The following is a 16165-nucleotide window of genomic DNA, read 5'->3' as shown; positions in this document are numbered from 1 at the left end:
GGGAATTGGGGGTGATAGGAAGAATTGTCTAGAATTACTGGAGCATGGTGATATACAAAACATTCCAAGCTCTAGCTGGTTCTATTATTGTTTTAAACTCCCCCTCAGACAGTCTCTTGTTTGCCTGAGCTCAGGACAGATGGCTCCTGCCGTGGCCCCCGTGGTCTACCACCACCTAGAAAATAGCTTATGTATGTGTTGCTTCTGTATAAGAGTTTGAATTCCTCAAGGCAATTGCTGTTTCTTTTTCATGGGGTGACTTCAAAACTCTGAACAATACGTGACATCTTAGCTTGTAAGGTGCTGCTTCTAAGCTCATTTTACAATCCCTAAAGGAGTCCATCCCAGTGTAAAAACCAAAGGCCTTACAGTAGTCTACAAGGCGCTATCTGATACAGCTCCTCAACTTCCAGGCAGGCCGCCTTACCTCCTCACTCTCTCAAGCTGCTGTAGCCATACCAGCAACCAGGGCCTTTGCACTGGCTCTTCTAGCTGTCTGGACTGGGGTACCCACAAAGCTCTCTCCCTGTGCTTTTTTTAGGTCTTTGCTCATTTTCTCAGGGAGGCCTTTCCTAAGCACCCTATTTCATACTGCAGCCTTTCGCCCCTGCCTCAGCGCTCCCCATCCTCTTTCTCTGTTTTATTCTACCCCACAGCACATGTTACTACCCATTTCACTTACCTATTATTATCTGCTGTTCCCTACCAGCCCCTCCACTACGTGAGGGCAGTCATGCCCCAAGCGCCCCGGGCTCACAGTTTCTGCCTTTGCCTGATAACTGAGGAAGGATGGGCTTTTTGTACTGCAGGCCAGAGTGAAAGGGGCTGGTGTGGAAGGGTGATGAATTAGATTACGGCCGTAGCCTTGGCATACGTCTCCAGAAGTCACCGGGGAATTCACATCACTCTCTGTGACCTCCGTTCTACCCCTTTTATGTGCGGGTGGTGAAAAGCACGTTGAAATGCAAAGGGCAGGTAGCCTGGGAGGCTGAAAGAAAACGCAGCGCACATGTGGTTTCCATAATGAGCTTGCACCCCAAGCCAAGAGCGTCTCACATGCTAAACCCTTCCAAAAGCAAAACAGCATAACTCCCAGGAGAGTGTGGTAGGAAATGCCCGAGAAGGACCGGCCTGGGCCTACTGGAAGCTGAACCTGGGGTCTGGACTCCAGGTTCTTCTCTAATGACCTTTGCTCCAATGACCTTTGCTCCCATCCTCTCTGCCTCTCCCACAGGAGCATGTGCCCACCTGGCTCCAGAACACACATGTGTACAGCTGGCCCAAGAATAAAAAAAACATCCTGCTGCGGCTGCTCAGAGAGGAGGAGTATGTGGCTCCCCCCCGGGGGCCTCTGCCCACGCTTCAGGTGGTCCCCTTGTGACACCGGCCAGTCCCAGGTCAGTGGGGCCACGCCATGCTCGGGGCTCCATTGTGACGGCGTTCTTCAGCAGAGGCTGGTGGGTGGCACTCTCGGCTGTTTTTTTCTCAGTCCTTCCCTGGGGGGAAGAAAACTTGTCCTGCAGAGTACTCTGCCCCCTGACACTGGATGCCCTGCATCCCCCACTTTTTAAAAACCCACCAAGGTGCCAGTGTCTGGCACGTTCCTGCTAATGGTCTGCTGGTCTGATGTGCCCATTCTGGGCTTCTCAGTGCTTAGTGAGTAGATTATGTAAGTGATGTCGTCAAAAACGAAAGTGACCGCAAGTGCTGGCCTCTTTTACCGCAGGCTACTTTTATGAGCTAGCCAGATGCTGTGTGTCCTCACACCAAACAGATTCATGTGCAAATAATAAAATGTTTACTCTTTTGTATGAGTGTGTTTCACTTATCTCAAAGGAAATAGACTTATATTAACTTATAACAATATGAGCAGTTGCTTCCCGGAACATCAACAAAGCTGCTTAGATATAATACTGGATAAATGTAACAGATCTCTCTGTATTAAAAGATAAAAGGCAAAGCCAGACATAGTGTCACACAACTGTAATCTCAGTATGTGGGAGACTGGGACAGGAGGATTGCAGGTTTGAGACCAACCTAGGTAAGTAGTAAAACTCTCATCAACCTACTGAGACCCTGTTTCAAAATAAAAATAAAATAGGGCTGGAGGTATAGTTTGAAGGTAGAGTGCCCCTGGTTTCAATCCCCAGTAACCCCCCACACACACACAAAGATAAAACTCAGATAGTTAAACACAACTTTTGATATAATTATGAAAGCTTTATTCTTGCAAAACAACTTTGTATTAAATACAACCATGATTCTAAACAATGTGATTGGACTGGGTATTTAGCTCAGTGGTAGAACACTTGCCTACCATGTGTGAGGTATTGGGATTTCAATCCCCAGCACTGCAAGAAATAAATATAAATAAATAAATAAATAAATAAATAAATAAAACCAAAGCGCAGTGTGATTCTCTGGGAGTGTAACTCAGAAGTAGAATGTCCCGGGGTTTAATCCCTAGTGCCACACACACAAAAGAAGAATACATACACATACCCATAGATAAAATACGTATACATGTACATAAAATCTAAATAAATAAAGAAGTAAGATAGAATGGCTTTATGGCCCAAGATAGCAGGACAATATGAAGACTTCCGGGAGCTTCTGATTCTTCTTGTTTGTCAACCTTACTTCTTAAACAAGGCTCAACTTTGCTATGACATTGTTCAACTCTTACAATCACCACAGGAAAAGGCAAGTATTCTTCAAATAAGAAATGATACTAATGAATCACAAAGAATATTGCTCTATAATTTTAATGTCTACTGGATAAGGTGAATGTCCTTGTTTAAAAAAAAAATAAGAAAAGAGCCAGGCGTGGTGGCGCACGCTTGTAATCCCTGTGTTTGGGAGGAAGAGACAGGAGGATCCCACAGGTTCGAAGCCAGCCTCGCTGGCTTAAGAGACCCTGTTTCCAAATAAAAATATAAAATAGGTCTGGGAGTGTAGCCCAGAGGTAGAAAAAAAGAAAGCTGGCAGAACTGAAGTGCATATTTATATTATTTATAAGACTTTATGGCAAGAATCTGGTTCTGTAGTGCTAGGGTTTGGGCATGGAATGTCCTCCAAGAAGCTCAGGTGTTGAAAGAATGGCCCCCAGTGCAGCGAGGCTCTTTTCGAGGGGGCTTTAAGCAATCTTGGATGAGGGCTCTGGCCTCAGCACTGGATTAACCCATCCTGTGGCTAATCCACTGACAGCTGCATAGACTACAGGGAGGCAGAACCTTGCTGGAGGAAGAGGGTCACTGGGCAGTGCTCTGGAAGGGCTGATCTTCTGTCTGGCCTCTCTCTCTCTCCTCCTGTCTGCCATGAGCTGAGCAGCTCTCCTCCTCTGCCACAACCTTCTGCTATGATGTTCTGCCTCACCTCAGCCCAGAACCATGGAGCTGGCCAACCAAGAGCTGAGTCCTCTGAAACCCTGAGCCAAAATAAACTGTCCCTCCTCTAAATGTTTGTGTCAGGTATTTTGGTCACAGCAAAGAAAAGCTGACTAACACATGAAGCATCTGAGATGGATAAAACTGACTTTTTGGTTTGGTTAAGTTCCTGGAATTTGAAATTCCTGGAAAACATCCCAAAACACAAACTTCAAGTGCTCTCCCGCTCTCTCTCGCTCTCTTTCTCCCCCCTCTCCATGGAGGATAGAACCCAGGGGCATTCTACCTCTTAGTCACACCTTTAGCCCTATTTTATTTTTTATTTTGAAACTGGGTCTCACTAAGTTGCTGAGAGCCTCACTAAGTTGCTGAGGCTGTCCATGAACTAGCAATCCTCCTGTCTCAGGTTTCTAAATACTGAGATTACAAGTGTGCACCACCATGCCTGGCTCTTTTTTCTCTTTCTTTATAATATTATTTGGTCTGAAGTGACATTGTTACACATGGATTCTATACATGTGTGCAACTAAAATGACACCAGCTGTTATTAATCTGAGCCGTTTCTAGTTTCCAAAGATTTAATTATCTCATGTTATCACCCCCTCCTTCCCTCAGAGACCTGTCCTGAGCTCTCATCCACTATTTCCTCCCTCCTCCTTTCTACCCCAGGTGGTTAAGAGAAAGGTCCCTGGTGTTCCACAAGTCGTCATTAAAGTGCTATAGTTGGTAGCACTGGTAGCAAAGAAACAAACAAACAAACAACAACAACAACACACACACACACACACACACACACACACACACACACACACACACCCCACCTGGCCAAGTGATGACAGCTTGGTCTCTAAAGTTTCTATGAAATCTGATGACCACCAGCATCAAAGGAATTTTAACAACTATGTTAGAGCACTGCAATACAGATTAACACTTGGTTTATTTAGATGTTATCCTGGTCCTTAGGCATTCATTTGTGGATATTTGGGGAGTGGAAGTGGGGTGGGGCTGACTTAGTAAAAAATAACCTAATTAATCCTGAGGCTTTATCCAAATCGCAACTGATTTTGAGGGTAGGGTATATGGAATACAAGGTTGGCTTCTTGTCTAATACTTAGTACTTATTTAAAATTTTAAGTGTAATCTTTAATTTTAGAAATGGGTTTCAAAAACAATGCCCTACCTGCCTGGGTTCTCTCTATTGTTCAGAGATGTTTCTGTACATGGTTACACTCAAAGTTTGAGACTTGCTATTTCTCAGTTCAGTACTCAGAAAAATTATTGCTGTTGATACCTTTTTCTTTGTCTCCTTTTAAATAAATCACCTCTTTCAAGACTGAGTTTTTCTCAGAGGCATCTCAGCAAGGGGTACAAGTTCCCCATTTTGAACATTCCATCATTTCATGATGTTTTGCCAAGAGCATTTTTCTTAGCTCCGGCCACTTTATCGGCCTCCTCATCCACTTTGCCAAACACCCCACTATCACCATCACCTTTGCCAAATGGATTGCAGAGTCCTGTGATCATTGGGAAATGATCCAGAGTCTCTCAAAACACAAGATCTTTCTGTTTCTTCTTAATGAACCAAGGAGAATCCCTGAGACCTCCTAGTAGCAAATGAAAAGAGGAGGAAGGTAACACTGTGGGAAAATACCACAAAGAAGCAGTGCCTCTCATTCTGGAAAAGTGTGCACTATCTTTCAAGATAAATAGCTCTACATAAGACCACCGACCAAGATACAAGGAAGAAAGAAAACACCGAAAACACCACAATAATGAAATCCTCAGGTCATTGACTTGTGTCATGGAATTTTGAGTCTGCAAGGGACCTTGGAAACCACACCCAAGAAAGCAGGGCCCAGGAAAACCGGGGCTTGCTGCAGTTCACTCTATGGCTAGCACCTGGGTGTCCTGGTTTCCAGACTGCAGATGCTGATTGGTGAGTCTGGAGTGCTTTCTGGGCTTTGATGGGAAATTCGTTCAACAAATGACCTAGTATGTCTCCGAGGTAAACAGAGTCCCCTAAACACCGGACGGGGCCTGAGGGGAGGTGTACCTCCATCCTCTGGTGGCATGAGGATTAAATGATCATGTTGCGACTTGTTCTGTGATAAATTCTCTGGGGAATTAATTATTGCTGCGATTGTATGGCATATGGCTTTCCTTGAAGTGGTTTGGCATATTTGTTTTGTTCTGTTATTATGTAAAACCAAGGTACAACTTAAAAGGTCTTGACACCTTCCTAAAGCTTTACAGACAAAATCTGCTAGCAGCCAGATCAATTTCTTTTAAATTTATCTGGCCAATCTCCAAAACATCAACAATGAAAAAAAGGATTTAGATTTTAAGTACTCCGCTGTTTATCTTTCACACTTTTGACTCTACAGAAGGGGCACCTGAAATAATGCATAGCTTTGGGAACATCTGCATTACCTTTCAGGTGGAGAATGAGAAGTATTCAGATCATGCCAACGGTGCTTTGGATGGGGGGTGGCTGCAGGAAGGGTCCCTTTATTAAGCAGCACAGGGGCGCCCCACTCCAGTGGTACAGGTTGCTTTCTTGGGGGCCGTGTGCCCAGGCCATACAGCACACTCCTAACTTTATACTGACTTTTCCATGTTCTAATGAAAAAGGCTTTCAGATAGCATCCCACCATACTTGATGGGAGGCGGGCGGCTTTCACAGACCCTAGGTGGTCACATGTTGCCAACTGCCCGCGTGTGCCAGCCCCTCCATCTGTGGCTGTGTATTTTCTCTCAAGTTCTTAGCCTCAAGCCAAGCAGGTGGGGCCGTCAGTGTGGTTGAATTTTCTATTTAACTTCTCAAGGAACCTACGAGTACAGGTCTAGGTCACCTTTCTTTGGGAGATTAGGAGTGCTATTTGAGCCTTTGCTAAACAATGACAGACAGTCTTGGGCCAGAGTGGACCTGGGCAAAGGTGACCATGCTCTGGGCCTGTCTGCTCTTTTCTAGAAACTCTCCCAAAGATGAGTAATTGCAGCCCTCAGGTCTCTCAGGGCTTGTAAACTAAAACCAGGAGGGCACACATTTTTTGTTCCCTGCCTGACCTCCCTTTGCCCCCTTCACCAGGAAGGCGCTGATGGCAGAAGGCAGCTGGGGAGACGGGGAGGGAGAGAGAGAGGGAGGAGGGAGGGACGGAGCGCCAGAGAACGCCTGCCTGATGGATCCCATTAGGCTTAGTGTGCAAAGCAAGTTGAGATGAAGTAGCTGCTCTGGTATGCGTCCAAAACTGCCGTTCTATTTTTAGGCTCTCCCGGGTGCTTCTTAGCCCCGCATTGTACGCCTGGGCACCTGGATCGGCAGCAAAACATGGAACCAAGCCACTGATTTGTGAAGCCGGGAGGAAGGAGGCCATTGATGCGCAGCCTGTCTGTTGCTGACAGGGACGAGGGACCTGGAATGTTAATGAGAGGGGCTCTCTGAAGCATGCTTCATGGTTAGCAGGGAGTTCAAAGGAGGAGGCAGGCTCAGTCCAGTGCGAACAAATGCGATCTGTTGATAGAGGGAAGGAGAAATCAATTATGCTCTTGCAGGCTTCGATGTCATTGTGTTGGAGTTGTTAGAAAAGGTAGGACAAGGACCAGATCTCAAAAGGAAACAAAGCCACATGGCCTTGAAGTATAACGAGTTTGCCATGGCAACTGATGGAAATGAGCCTCCCAGGCACTGAGCAGGTGTGTTATCTTACAGAATAAACATACTTCTCTCACTCCCTGGTTTTTATAATAAAACCTGTGTTTGGATTACTTTCCCCTCTTCTTTGTTACCCAGAGAAGTTGGCTGTTGCTCAATCAGCCCCGGGCTCTATTGAGGGAAATGTAATCAGTGTTATCAAAAGGGCTGTTTGAAAAGGCTGGTGCTTGGCTTGGCTGCCAGCCTCATCGCGAGAGGCAGCTGGACCTCAGGTACCTGCCTGGCCTTTGCCACCTTCCAGGCAGTGTCCTCTGTGGAAAGCTGCTAGTTCCTGCATTCATGGAGGTGCAAGGGTGAGGCCCAGCTACCACCCTGGCAGCGCTCAAATGCTGTGTTCTTCTGAGAAGGGAGAACTGTATTTAGGTGAGGCTGGGGCCTGACCAGTTTTCAGAATCCTGGATTACCTAGAATATGAGCCAAGGAGTTCCTTGTGTTCAGGGATTAACCAATTCTATCTTCCAATCTGTTGTTGTCATCTGCAACAGTCAGTTACTCAGAAACTTGTGAGCGCTGCAATTTCCCTGAATTTGAAATCCTTCTCAAATGGATTCCAAAGTGGTAGATTTTTCATATCAGAAATGTACACAAATGTGGAGATTTTATACAGTCCTCCCAGGCTCAAAAAGAAAAAAAAATTCATTTTTAATTTGTTTTTGTGGTACTGAGGATGGAACCCAGGGATGTTCTACCTCTGAGCTACACATCCAGCCCAATTTTTTATTCTTTATTTTGAAGCAGAGTTTCATTGAGTTGCAAAGGGCCTGACAAAGTAGATGCTGAGGCTGCCCACCAACCTTGACCTTCTTGTCTCAGCCTCCCAGATGCCAGGATTACAAGCATGTACCACCACACCCGGCTCATTTTTAATTTTTATAAGGCCAAAGTAATGATAAAGCAGAAGAGCACATTTTTTTTCCATTGCTTTCACTCGTGACTAAAAAAAAACTCTTTCCACTCTGTCTTCAAATTGACTTTTGAAATTAGATGCGCATTCTCAATGGGCTCCTGGAACACAGAAGGCTTCTAACCATGATTGTGGAAAACGACTGACCTGAGGAGAACTTGTGCAACCAGAGCCAGCCAGAGCCAGCCAGCCAGCTCAGTGCAAAACTGTGAGGCAGCAGTGTGTGATCAGGCGCACTAAAGCCCCTCCCTGCACACTGTCATCCAAAGTTGCCCAGCATTCCCACCTACCTCCTCATCCAGCCCTCTACCCCAGAGGATGCCCTGGCTCACTCTTTATATATCATCCTATTTTTTTTTACTCTAATAGAAGAAGGAAAAAAAGAGCGAGAGAGAGCGAGAGCGAGAGCAACAGACAGACAGACAGACAGACAGACAGACAGACAGACTGAAGAATTAATTGGAGCTTTGGTGTCATGTGAAAAGGGTTTCATGAGCTAATCCTCCGAGGCCAAACATTATCACTAGGTATAAGCGTTAATACTCCCCCTTCCTCCCAGGATTCCTAACATTACCATCAAACCTTCACTCAGATCACATTTACTTACTTTATACGCAGTTCTAACAAGAGGAGGTGTCTGTTTTCTTAACTGTTAGTGGGTCAGAAGTCACAAATTTAGAACAACAGGAAAGGTAGTTTATAGATTGATGCTCTGATGGAAGTGACACCACCCTGGACATTTTGACAAGGTAGGTTTGTCATGAAAATATTTTGAAAAGCTGAAAAACAAACCAATAAATATTCAACTTAAAAAAGGAGACAGTAATATGTATACAACTTATATCTAAGTTTCACCCAGGTCAAATCAAAACAGCCAAAGCTCCAGTGGTTCTGATTCAAAAGCTCCTAATAGTATAATTACAGTGCAGCAATAAAAATAAATATATTTTAAAGTACCTGAAACTGGGTGTGGTGGCGCACGCTTGTCAGTACTTGGGAGGCTGAGATAGGAGGATCGCGGGTTCACAGCCAGCCTCGGCTACTTAGTGAAGCCCTCCGCAACTTAGTGAGACCCTGTTTCAAAATAAAGAATTTAAAAAATGGTCTGGAGTGTAACTCAGAGGTAGAATGCCCTTGGGTTCAATGCCCCTAGTGCCACACACACAAAAAAAGTACCGGATAATATCACAGCCCTCACAACTGACTGGCTTTAAAAAATAGTGTCCTTAGTCAGGCGTGGTGGCGCATGCTTGTAATCCCAGCATTTGGGAGGCTGAGACCAGACCTGTTTCAAAATAAAGAATAAAAAATTGGGCAGGGGGTATAGCTCGGAGGTCAAACGCCTCTGGGTTTCATACCCAGACCCGCAAAACAAAAACTAAAAAAAAAAAACTAAAAAAAAAAAAATAGTGTCCTTACTGGTCTAGAAGAGGTAGTAGCATCATGTTTTCTGTGTTTTGTTTAGGAACATAGTTGTGCATCTCATTTACAAGGTTTCCCTAGTGTGAAGTCATCCACTCATTTTGTTCACACATGACCTCCCATCCCCCAACACACCCAGACTCGGCTCAGCCTGCCCTACGCGGCCTAGTTAGGGCCTCAGTCCAAAGGAGAGTCTAAGATCTAAGTCCTCAGGCACCAAGCACGTTGAGTGCAAGTAGTACTGTTGTCTGCTAGGTGCCTGAGGCCGACATCTGAGTGCCTCAGGAGATGCTGTGAGGCGAGCTGAAGGGGGCACTTGAGAGTGGGTGAGCAGAATAAAATTCAAGATCCTAAACGGGGTCTTTGGGTACCAGTATGTGGGTTATTCTTTGAAAAGACACATGAAGCCCAAAGTCCCGACACTCCAATATGAGTATGGTAGGACTACCGCCATGCCACCATGATTAATGAAACTGTCATTCAAAAGGGAGCTCAAGAGCACCCACTGCAACATGCCTACTATGTGTAGGTGCTAGGCCTGGCATAAACAGGAGTGACATACACTCATACCCTGCAGAGTGTGTGTGAGAGTGTGTGTGTGTGAGTGAGTGAGTGTGTGTGTGTGTGTGTGTGTGTGTGTGTGTGTGTGTTTTACTGAGGATTGAACCCAAGGGTATTCTACCTCCAAACTACACCCCCAGCCCTCAGCCCTTTTTTTTTCAAGCAGGGTTTTGCTAAGTTGCTGAAGCTGGCTGAGAGCCTGTACTCCTCCTGTCTCAGCCTCCCAAGTACTGGGATTACAAGTGTGTGCCACCAAATCGGGCTATGCCCTGCAATTATTTAAGATCTAGCTAGGAAAATATGATGTCTGCATGGGGGAAATCATTAAACAGCCGAGGCAGCCTATAGTAAATGCTAAAGAAGGGAGACAGCTGGTCTCTCTTCTCTGACCCTCACTGTGACCCAAGACTGCGCTCAGTTTCAAGGTCAGATCTTCAAAGAAGCATATAACTGCAAAGTTTTCCTAATAAACAGAAGACCTGCTCATTCCTCCTCCCACATATACCTTTTAGATTATTCTAGTCAAAGTTCCTATAAATCACCATGTAAATGAGAGCAGAGGTTAAGAGACAGAACTAAGAAATGGGGAAAGTATGTGAAAGCACTGTCGAATGTGGCTATTAAACCAATAAATGACAGTGCGGCTCACAGGGCATCCATCACATCTCCTGGGGAGCAGCCTGGATCCTCGCCTCGAGGAGGGTCAGGCCGCCTTGCAGCAGGTAGGAAGGTGGTGATGTGCTCTTTCCACTCACCCGTCACAGCCGAGAAAGCAGAAACCTGGTGGTGCTGGGAGCAGCTGGGACAGAGCAAAAGGGTTTCTGCACTCTGCCTGGTGGGGTGTAGGAAACGTTTGAAGTTGAGCCTGTCAGCTAAATATACAAATAACCGAGGCAAGAGAGCAGAAAAGGATAATTTGCTGAAATGGGCAAAGAAACAATATGAATGAATAATTGGCGTTGCCCAAGTTCTCCAGACCCAAGCTGGGGCAGAAAACACTGACCAAGCTGCGTCTGTGATGTGCTCGCCCGTGTCCTTCCCGCTCACGGTGCAGCTTTTAATCAGACAAACCTGGGTTTGAATCTCAGTTCATTTACAAGTTGTGTGACCTCAAGCAAACTACTTTACTTCTCAGCGTTTCGGCCAATAAAACGACAAGAGAAGCGGCTCCTAGGGAGGGTGTCAGAATAAGGTCGAGTGAAGGATAGAAAGCTTCTAGAATAGTGCTTGGCATATAGTAAATTCTTAAAAAGAAAATCCCTCCTTTCTTACCCTTTCATCTTGCTTTCTATACCATAGTTAAGGAATATTTATGGGGACTTTGGATTTTTTTTTTTTTCAGAAAAGTCAAACAGCAAATTGTAACAAATAGAATCTTTCATTTTAAAAATGAAGCCTTAGGAGAGGTCAGTAATATGAGCTTTTACACTTAAAACTTCCACCCAGTTTTTCAGAGGAGCTAATCAGCATAGTTTGTTTTCTTACAAGACCCGAGAGAGGCCATAGCAGACTCGTAGAACAATCCCAACATCTGCAGCCTGCCTTCCTCTCACATCTCGCTAAGGAACGAGGCTCCAGGCAGCACTGGATGGGATGATTAAAGGTGTAACATATCAAAATTTGGCAATGATGTTTGACTTTAAAGCAAACTTACTTTAGAGATTCACAATGGAGCCTCAAATATAGGATAATGGATTTGAAAGTATTTTTGAAAAGTAACTTGAAAGGCAGTATTGTGTTCATATCATACCTATTATTAAAAAAAGGAAAATCTGAATTTGATTGGGAATCTTGCTATGCTCTCCTCTGGCTTTGCTTTTCCAAAAAGTGCAGTCTCACTGTTATCTCCAATACAGCCCACTTGGTGGGCTAGCCACAGAGAAAAGGCCAGGAGGACTGGCAAAGCAAACATTGAAATGAAAGAGACTTGCTGTATTGATCAGTGTGTTTCAAACCTTTTTTACATTTTTAAGGAAAAAGGTTTTCTTGAAACTTTTCCATGTGACTTAATAATACTTTCATTAATTATTTCTTAAATATGTACATATAATCATTATCTATAAATGCTCTAAATTTTCAGCTCATTAAAAACTCTACAAAGAGCCAGGCATGGTGGTGCATGCTTGTAATCCCAGTACTTGGAAGGCTGAGACAGGAGGATCTCAGGTTTGAGGTCAGTCTCAGTAACATAGGGAGACCCTTAGCAATTTAAAGAGACCAAAAGAAGAAGACGAAGACGAAAATGAAGAAATAGATGACAACGGTGGGGACTGTGGAGTGTAGGTTGGAGGTAGAATACCTGTGGGTTCAATCCCCAGTACTAAAAGTACCCCCACCCTCAACCAAAATCAAAAGTAAAAGATACAAGCTATATGGACACAAAGAAAAAAAGTTCGAGAGATCTGTCACACAGAAATACAAATATACTTAGTATTATTGAACTATTGAATTTAAAAAATGGTTAAGATGGTAAATTTTATGTTTTTAACCATAATTTTAATAACCATAAGTATAAAAATCAAGTTTATAGGTTAAAAGAAAACAAAGCCACCATTTTGTTTATAATATTTTGTTTATAATAAAACAAAATATTAGTTTAAGGTGAAGGTGGTAACATTTTTGTGTGTGTGTCATTAGGGATTGAACCCAGGGGTTCTGTCTCTCAGCCAAACTTCCAGTTCTATTTTATTTGGAAATAGGGTCTTACTAAGTTGCTGAAGCTGGCCTTAAACCTGACATCCTCTTGTTTCAGCCTCCTAAGTACTGGGATTACAGATGTGTGCCACTGCACTCAACAGGTAGTAACAGTTTGCTGAAACTAAATGACCAATGCTGAGTTTAATTAAAAATTACACATATAATTATAACAAAATAACATGATGCTTTGTTCATTTTGTGTTTCAGTTGTTGACTTTGATCTTTAGCATGATGGACAGTCATGGTGATGAAGTCCATTTAATTAATCTATGACAATTAAAGAAGTTTTTTTACGGGGAGATTGGGGATTGAACCTGGGGCATTCTGCTTCTGAGCTGCACCTCTAGCTCTTTTTAATTTGTGTTTTGAAACAGGGTCTCGCTAGGTTTCTGAGAGTCGTGTTATGTTGTTGAAGCTGTCCTTGAACCTGCTATCCTGTCTCAGCCTCTTAAGTACTGGGATTACAGGCCTGCATCCACGCCTGGCTAGCTTTTTTTTTTTTTTTTTTCGGTACTGGGAATGGAACCCAGGGGCATTCTACCTCTGAGCTACACTCTCAGCCCCATTTTTTAGTCTTTTTAAAAAATTTTTGAAACAGGTCTCACTGAGTTGCAAAGGGCCTCACTTTGAACTACTACCCTCCGGTCTCCGCCTCCTGAGTGCTGGGATTACAAGCATGCGTCATCACGCCTGGCTAGCATGGTTGTTTTATGATGGGAAACCAAAATCCGTTTATTAAATAAAGTAAAAGGTAACAATTGCATCTTATCTTTTAAAGTAAATCATTTATTGTGGGAACAATGTTGTAAAAATATACTGATTATTCAAAACCATACTAAACAACTCAAAATACTAACATTGATACTATTGGTGATTTTCTTTTCAAATTTTTTGTGTCGCTACAGTTTGTTAAAAGGGGTTGATTTAGTTTTCGTTTGTAAAAAGTAGTCAATTTAGCTTTAAAACTGGTAAAATAATTCAATATAGGGCTTAGTAGTAGAGTGCTTACCAAGTATGTATAAGGCCCTGGGCTCAATACCCAGTATTGCAAGAAAAATAAAAGATTATTAATTAACAGTTTCCCAATTTTGCTGCTTATACTACAGTTATGTAGGAGAATGTCTCAGGGCGGGAAAGTGGTCTTTGTATTTTCTTTTTCTTTTCTTTTTTGGTGTTACTGGGGGTAAAACCCAGGAGCTTTCTACCTCTGGGCTATACTCCCAGACCTTTTTCTTAAAATATATTTTATTTGGAAACAGGGTCTCACTAAGTTGCTGAGAGCCTCACCAAGTAGCTGAGGCTGACTTCGAATCTGTGCAATCCTCCTGTCTCAGCCTCCCAAGCACGGGGATTACAAATGTGTGCCACCACGCCCGGCTGTATTTTCTTTTTTGAGAAATTGAGATGGTCTCAAAATGTATAAATTAAAGAAAACCCAAAACTTGTAAGTTAAACAAAGTTCAACAAGACGGGTATGGTACCACACACCTCTAATTCCTGTACTTAGGAGGCTGAGATAGGAGGATCGCAGGCTCAAAACAGCCTCAGCAACATAATTAGGTTATCAGCAACTTAGCGTGATGCTGTTTCAAAATAAAAAATAAAAATAAAAAATAAAAATAGGGATGGGCTGGAGCTGAGATAGAGTATTCCTGAGTTTAATCCCTAGCACTACAAAAAAAAAAAAAAAAAGAAAAGAAAAGAAAAGAAAAGAAAGTTCAACAAAAAGAGGTATAATTAAGAGGACTGTAATACCTTCAGGTCAAGAAATGTTAGGCAGTAATTAAAATATTTTGGAAAAATATAAATGATAAAATGTTAAAGAAAGGATACAAATTCTAAATTTTCTAAAGAGAGGATACAAATTCATGGGTAAAGTATGATCAAACATGTAGAAATATACTGCAAAATAAAAAGAGCTACTACATTAAGTGTTTATTATGTGTCAAACACTGAACTGAGAAATTCTGTACACTTTATTTCATTTAAATGTCACATCAACCATACAAAGTAAGCATTTCTAGTTCCATTATATACTGATACGAAATCTGAAGCTCAGAGAGGCTAAGAAACTTTCCCAGGTTCTTTTTAATTTTTTGCACTGGGGATTGAATCCAGGGGAATTCTCCCTCTGAGCTACACCCCCAAACCTTTTTATTTTTTATTTTGAAACAAGGTCTCAGTAAGTTGCTGAGGCTAGCCTCGAACCTGCAATCCTTCTGTGTCAGCCTCCAAAGTACTGGGATTATAAGTGTATGCCACCACTGGCGTTATAAGTGTAATGCCCTGAGTGTTAATAACAGTAGTCTCTGGGCAGCAGGCCTATGGATAACTTTTAGATTCTTTCTGTAATTTTCAGTATTTTCCAAAATATCTACAGTGGCATACTGCTTTTGTAATTAGAAAAAAAAAATAAAAAAGAAAGCTGTCATTTAAAAAGTAAATTATGAGCCGGGCATGGTGGCGCATGCTTGTAATCCCTGCTCTTGGGAGGCTGAGACAGGAGGATCTCAGCCTCGGCTGAAGCCACAGGTTCGAAGCCAGACTCGGCTACTTAGTGAGACCCTGTTTCCAAATAAAATATAAAATAGGTCTGGGAGTGTAGCCCGGAGGTAGAAGCCTCTGGGTTCCACCCCTAGTACCACCAAAAAAAAAAAAAAAAGTAAATTATGTATTGTGGGAACAATGTTGTAAAAATATGCTGATTATTCAAAACCATATCGAACAACTCAAAATACTAACACTGATACTATTGGTGATTTTCTTTTCAAATTTTTGTGTGTCTCTATAATTTTTTAAGTTTCTATAATTGATTCTTTCATTCAGTTAACAAATAGTGAGCATCTGCTATGATTTATTTTTATAAGAAAAAGTTTAAAGAAAAATATATAGCATAAGTCTAAATTTGTAGATTTTATTCAGAAAAGCAGGGAGAAGGGATACATATGCTTAGCAAAAGACTGGGCACTAAAATGTTTAGCAGTTATGTGTCAGTGGAAATTAGTAGAAATTGTATGCTTTCTTTATACTTTTCCATGTTATCCCAAGTCTTTCATATTATTTATTACTTATATATTCTATCTTGGCTATGTCTTCAGTGCCTGCAAGAGCACACACCATTGGAGCTCAAGAATATTTGTTGAATGAGTGAGTGCTTTTGAGTACGAAATAACCCCCTGTGATTTATTTATGCCCTTGTGATAGTTGGCGAACTTTACACTCACCCTATTCTCTGCTATGCTCGAGAAAAGAAAAGGTCCACTTATATATAGGGAGTTCTAGTTGCTACTTACTGGGGGGCAGTGATAGAGAGACCCTTGGTACAGGAAGATAGGGTGAGCAGAAAGAAGAGACATGCTATTTGGAGGAACACAACAATATTGTTTTACTGTATTTATTAAAATTTCTGTTCAACCAGCCTCCTCCCCTCCTTCTCTCTCTTCTGCCATTGAGGACTGAACCCAGAGCCATTCTACCTCCAAG

General features: G+C 42.7%; 2 protein-coding genes across 2 annotated transcripts in view; both read left to right on the top strand.

Annotated features, from left to right (window-relative positions):
* Nucleotides 1–1381, top strand: part of TRAF3IP2 (TRAF3 interacting protein 2) — a gene marked incomplete at both ends in the record, with an annotated part of 30535 nt that extends 29154 nt beyond the window's left edge. Inside the window, 1 exon segment of the mRNA XM_080699746.1 lies at nt 1235–1381. Within this exon segment, the coding sequence (XP_080555872.1) occupies nt 1235–1381 (147 nt within the window).
* Nucleotides 1382–2562: 1181 nt separating this feature from the next.
* LOC308266068 (importin subunit alpha-1-like) overlaps nt 2563–16165 on the top strand; it is a gene marked incomplete at both ends in the record, with an annotated part of 81546 nt that continues 67943 nt past the window's right edge. Inside the window, 3 exon segments of the mRNA XM_080700104.1 lie at nt 2563–2707; nt 5771–5857; nt 6212–6322. Coding sequence (XP_080556230.1) covers nt 2563–2707; nt 5771–5857; nt 6212–6322 — 343 coding nt within the window.

The sequence above is a fragment of the Muscardinus avellanarius genome, assembly GCF_963383645.1.
Source record: "Muscardinus avellanarius genome assembly, chromosome: 8".
NCBI lineage: Eukaryota > Metazoa > Chordata > Mammalia > Rodentia > Gliridae > Muscardinus > Muscardinus avellanarius.
The sequence above is the reverse complement of the archived record's forward strand: the minus strand, read 5'-3'. Positions and strand labels throughout refer to the sequence as shown.